We start from the raw sequence: 5,896 nt of genomic DNA, 5'->3' as shown, positions 1-5,896 counted from the left end.
ACGAAAAATAAGAATATTATAAATTTTTGGAAATGGGCGTAGCCACGCCCACTTATGGTTACATGTGTATATCTTGGTAACCGCTGCACCAATTTCTTCCAAACTTGGCACAGTTGTTAACCTTGGTATAACATACGAAATGGCCGAAAATTTTTAAAATCCGACAATAACCACGCCCACATTTCATATAACGGTAATTTAGAGAAATACGAAATCTTCGATAAATCAGTAATTATTGAAGCTAATTTATTCAAAATTGATGCTTGCAACAATTCTTTACCAAGAAATACGTTTATGACAAAATTTTGGAAAATGGGTTTATGATCACATATATGTATCTCGGTAACCGTTCAACCAATTTGTACCAAACTCGGTGTGGTTATTGTGCTTGCCACATAAAAGCAAAACATTCAAAATTATTGAAATCGGGCTAAAATTACGGCCGATTTCCATATAACGGTAAATTTTAGAAATGCTTGAAACTTCAATATTCCGAAATTTATGGACGCTAATTTACTCAAAATTGATACACCTCGGTTTACCATGTAGCGGTAGCTTTCGGAAAGGTGAAAAACATATATTTAATACTTGCGCCGGGTATTTAATGTTCGGCTCCGCCCGAACTTAGACTTTCTTACTTGTTNTTACTTGTTAAACTAAATTTTATTTTATATAATACAATAAAAATAAATACAATGCAACACTTATAAATACTATACGAATCGATTCATTCATTTGGTTTCGTCTTTTTTACATAAATCATACGATTCTTCATGTGTTCAGTAATAAACTAAGTTTTAAAAAAACTTAATTTCAAAAACCAAGAAATGCAACATTGGCACCTTTTATACAAAATTAAGTTAGGCTGTTTCGTTAAAACAAACGCGAGTTAAATCTACGATAATATGCACAGCTCAGTTCCCGCGCCTTTACTTGTGTGTGTGTGTGTGTGTGTGTGTGTGTGTTTGCGTTGTGTGATGATAAAGCCATTCGTTTCGTAATTATTGCAGCGTAAAATTTGTAAAAAAATATACTTTGAATGTTTTTTATCTAAAGTGTTTTTTTTTTTAATTTCTGTCAGTATTTAGGTTTTCTGCTTCTGGCTCTACATCATCTCGTGCCGGTCTTGTGGAACCTTGATGAACCAATGCATCCATTTCCTCCTTCTTCGCGCGCTTGAAGAATCCAAGCTGTAAATTACAAATATTTAAAATAAATTTAGTAAAAGAAAGCAAACGGTAGTAAAAAAAATGTAGGGAAAATATTGGATACATTTATGCCAAAAATGGTCTCGTTAGGTGGCGCCAGGGTCGAGAAATTTAGAAAAACCGTATTTATGCTCTGATTTGTTTCACATTTGGCATGTTTAGGTGAAACGTAGTAGAACATAGATTTGCAAAAAATGGAACGGCTGGTGGCGCTGATGTCGAAATAAAAAGTACATTCGGCATATAATGCATGTTTTCTTCCCGCTACAAAATTCTTTCAAGAACAATATTAAAGAAACGTTTTCAATGGAAATTTTAGAAACGTAACGCCAGGTAACGTCACGTCAGATAATTCAGCTGATTTAATATAAAGCGGCAAAGATTTCTACATTTCAAAACTTGGAAAATTAACCGTAATATTTCCAATATTACCTACTACAAAATCGTTTATACAAATAGTTTTGCCCAATTCGCAGAGCTTTGAAATTTGGCAATCGAAGTCAAAATCCACTTCTGGTTTTTGTAACGTCACGCCAGCGCGTAAGGTTAATAATAATATTTTTAAATCGCTACTACCAACAATTGTAATTTTTTGTACTGAATATGGGGCTATTTAATTGCTATGCATATCTAGAAACACCTTTTTAAAATTTTGACTTCGTCAATTCTTGTTTTTTAACATTTTGTCAAACGAGCGTTACGAAACGCCAGTTTGAAAATACCCATATATAAGGAGGTCAGATGGTTTGTGAACCGAGTCGGCTGGGGAATCGCTGGATATCCTTATGAATACTCATTTTCCAGGATGCAGGATCGACGGAATGAAAGCTATTTTCCAAGCCACTCCGATGACCTACTGGAGGAGATACTGGAGAGATAAAATATAAAATTTGTTGGTTTCCTCTTCTCACTCTTTAAATCATCGGATATGGACGGTGAGATATGGTCATTCTAATTTTTTTTTTAGAGCGTGCGTTTTACTAAACAACGTCCCGTTAAGCTGGTGAAAGAAGTTTTCTTCCTAAAACACGTTGATTATGCCAGTGCTAGAGATTTCTGGCCAATAAGCCTAATGTCCTTTGTAATCGAGAAATTTTTAGAGGCTCTTAGATCTGTGCATTAGAGACAAAACGTCCAATTTATCTTGCTCTCAACATGCGTACCTGAAAGGGAAGCCAACGAAGACTGACCTGCATGAGGTGGTTTGTACGATTGAGACTTCGCCCTACTACAAACAATAAGCATATAAAATACACACAAAACTCAGTGCGGTCGGCACAGCGTACATGCCGGAAAGATTGGCTTACCCTCTATTAGGTTCAGTCGCAGCTGCGAGGACCCGAGCTGCAAAGATACAGTCGAACACTGAGGCTTAAAACACTCTGTACATAATTCCTGCAGAATGTTTCTGAGTTCAGCCGCCTCTCTCTTTATGGCGTACTAAAATTCATTAAAGCCGCCAAATGCCTGCTGGTTTCATGCTCAAAAGAAGGTTAAATTGTTCCACAGAAGTTTTAAGCAGATAATTTTATTGGGGGCCACCAAACACGAAGAACTCGTTTGGGTTTGGGTAAGTGCGAAAGAAAGCTTTGGGATAAATACGAACATTGCAAATAGTTTATACGACTATAAGCATTAGGAAGGATTGATTTGCATTGGACGCAATATTCTTATTTATTAGAGCAAAGGTTGAGATACATATATAAGTATTTGAAGTAATTTTCCGGACCAAGTGTTTCTTTAGTACCCTTGGTTTTAATTTGTATTTCTTCTAAAGTGTTATATGTAAAGAACCTAAGTAGTGTCACAATAAGCGACATACACGAATCAAAAAGTGGGTCAAAATGGTTCGACATTAAAATAAAATGTCTTTCTCCAGGAAAAGGGCAACAAAATGGCGCTACCATATTTCTTGGGTACCACAACCAGCCTTGATGCATAGCTCTAAATTTTCTATTAGATCCCTAGACCTTCGAGCGCTATAGGCATACAATTACGTCGAAATGCTTCTATAAAGTTGATTACAATCAATAAATAAATAAATAAACTCACCTTATACATTCCGTAAGTCATTAGCGCCAATAGCAAGAGTCCACCCAACACGGCCAATATATACACCCATATCGGCGTACCATAGAGTTGATGTTTCGAAACAATATTATAGTCGATGCTCTTGCGTATCGCCAGCGATTTGCCATTAGAGTCACCAATCTTTTTCACATCCGCACCGATTAGTATAACAAAATATTCCCATGGTTCAATCAATATCTGATTGATCTCATTCAGATCGACTTGATATTTCATTGTCACCGTGATGGGCTTCTCGGGTTTGAAATTATAAACACGCATAACAGAGCGCACACAAATCGTCATCTCGGGATCATTGCAATTGAAAACGATCGTACGATTCACTGGCAATTTACCTCTTAGATCTTCACTTAGCAGTTCGTGCGCCTTGACGATACGAGCATACTGTGCTTTGGTCGCCGTATTGGCAGCAGCTTCACGACGTCTACGACGTCGAACTGATAAAGTCGTTGTGTCATCGGTATGGGTTGCTGAAAGATTATGGCAAAATGGAAACGGAGTAAGGAAAGAGTTCAACAGTTATTTGGCGATCTTTAAACTTACAACTTTCGCTTTCTACTGTCATTTCATAGAAGCTGTTGGAATCATATTGCGCATTAATGTGTTTATGCTTATTCGTCTTGGAAACTGTAGATGTGCTGTGCGTACTCGTCGATACCTCAATGGTATTCATGATGAGCTGTGTATTGTTTTGATAGTAATCGATGCCAATCAATTGCGCATCATAGACAGCCTGCATATTTATTTTATCCATTTCGATAATTTGTATGGTGTTCGTAGTGCCGGGCACCTTATACGCCACAGGTATATAGAAGATCACATCCATTGCTCCGATAGTGCTGGGACCGACGCTTTTTATCTGTTTAAAAGGGATATGTAAATTTGACATTTGTACAAATCAAATTAAATATCCGCAAACTCACCTCGTAGTTGTTAATGATTTCGGTAGTATTGCTGATCTTCTCCAAGTTAACATGCGGTGTTTTTGGTATGCTAAAAATATAAAACGCAACGTGTAAGTTAAAATCATCAACAGTTTTACGTTGGCTGTGATCAGCACATAAATTTTATGTGAAGTTTTTTCAAGCCAAAAGAGGTTCAAATATTTTCTTCGGTGTATATAAGACGGAATGCGTCTTACTTAACTTATTAAGAACTGGGAGCGATGTGGCACCTTACGCTGTCTGTCCTATCTTGAATTATATAGTCATTATAAATACGTATCTTCGACAGGGCTAATCCGAAAATGCTCAACGGTTACCTCGCTCACCATTTTCGCTTGCGCACCAACTACCGCAGTATCGACGTTCTAAGCATGGACTACAAGGCCTTATCGTACGTATTGCTTGAAAGGCTGCAGCCCACCGTCAACCAACCTATTGGGTCCTATAAGTGTAGCTTCCGACTTGGTAAACCAATTATGGACCACGTATTCACCATAAAGCAAATCTAGGAAAAGAGCCGCGAAAAGTTGCTGTTTACATTTAAAAGCTCCCTCAACCACCACAGGGAGTCTCGATGCTGACGACTGCTCAATAATGGTGTCTGGGATTGATGACTAGCAGGAGGCAGTGGACGAAGCTGCAGACATATCAGAACACGGACCGCGTCAGGATGCCTACTGATGTCGTTTCAGCACCACCATCACGACGAGGCACAGATGATCCCCGTCAGGGAGCATAACCTAATTCTCTGCAAGTAGTTCCTGGTAGGGTGCCACAGACATGGGCACCCGAATAGATAACTGCTTGCAGAAGAGTCCTCGCCAAGGCACGTCAGCAGGCGTCTCAACGAACTGACGGAGGTTCATTAAATAACCTCTGGACCCAACTGCATCCCTTAAACGGCATTCACATGGAGTCGGTCTTGAGTTATATATACTCCCGACCTGTGAAGGTCATTTTAGGCACACAACCACCCAACGTGGACGAGACAGAGCTTTGTCTGCCTTGAGAGACTCGCACCACAATAGCCCAACTCCGCTATGGCTACTGCAGTAGGCTAAACTCATACCTGAGCAGAGTGACTGCAGATGTGCCCAAAGAGTGTCCGCTATTCGGAGAGTCGCCACATGACTCACGCCACCTCTGCGCATGCCCCCAAAACCCCACCCAGCTACCGCCCCTGTCCCTATGGACAGACCCGGTGCAAGTTGCCCATTTCCTGGACCTCCCCTTAGCTAAGCCTGATGATAACGTTGACGAGCAATCCGACCCGAGTGGGGCGTGGTAGCCGCTACAACAACAACAATAACAAAATAAGGAGAAATTTCTACACTTCTCTTTCCTACACAAAATTATACATAACCCTTAGCACTCCTACTTACCCGACTATATCGATTTCGGTGAATTCTCCGAGTGTTATTACATCGGTGATCATGTTATTGGCTTCGTTAGCCTCCTTGCCTGTACTGAACACCTTGGCGGTTAGAATCACTGGTTTTCCCGATATGCCAGCAACATCGAAAATAGCAGTAAATGAGTCTTTGGCGCCTCTCGCTATTGCAACGCCATTATTCAAATCGCATTCTAAGTAGTCGTTATCTTTGATCCGGCAGTTACCAGGTATTTTGGCGAAGGGCATACGATTCGATGAAGTGA

General features: G+C 39.6%; 1 protein-coding gene across 1 annotated transcript; it reads right to left on the bottom strand.

Moving 5' to 3' along the window:
* Positions 1 to 1,049: 1,049 nt before the first annotated feature.
* On the bottom strand, positions 1,050 to 5,885 carry LOC108374074 (integrin alpha-PS3-like). The gene is made up of 5 exons (XM_017630039.1): positions 5,623 to 5,885; positions 4,220 to 4,289; positions 3,840 to 4,155; positions 3,261 to 3,766; positions 1,050 to 1,190 (listed from the first exon to the last, which is right to left on the bottom strand). Exons 1-5 carry the CDS (start codon positions 5,877 to 5,879, stop codon positions 1,068 to 1,070), a joined length of 1,272 nt encoding a protein of 423 aa, XP_017485528.1. The 5' UTR covers positions 5,880 to 5,885; the 3' UTR covers positions 1,050 to 1,067.
* Between the last annotated feature and the right edge of the window lie 11 nt (positions 5,886 to 5,896).

This window comes from Rhagoletis zephyria, unplaced genomic scaffold (genome assembly GCF_001687245.7).
Source record: "Rhagoletis zephyria isolate East Lansing unplaced genomic scaffold, Rhagoletis_zephyria_1.1 Rzeph_scaffold_07295, whole genome shotgun sequence".
Classification (NCBI taxonomy): Eukaryota; Metazoa; Arthropoda; class Insecta; order Diptera; family Tephritidae; genus Rhagoletis; species Rhagoletis zephyria.
The sequence above is the reverse complement of the archived record's forward strand: the minus strand, read 5'-3'. Positions and strand labels throughout refer to the sequence as shown.

Excerpts from the sequence above, each read along its gene's own strand:
- LOC108374074 (XM_017630039.1), bottom strand. The coding sequence starts at position 5,879 with ATGCCCTTCGCCAAAATACCTGGTAACTGCCGGATCAAAGATAACGAC. Across the intron at positions 4,290-5,622 it reads ACCGAAATCGATATAGTCGG|CATACCAAAAACACCGCATG; the intron begins GTAAGTAGGAGT and ends TTATATTTTTAG. Across the intron at positions 3,767-3,839 it reads GACAGTAGAAAGCGAAAGTT|CAACCCATACCGATGACACA; the intron begins GTAAGTTTAAAG and ends ATAATCTTTCAG.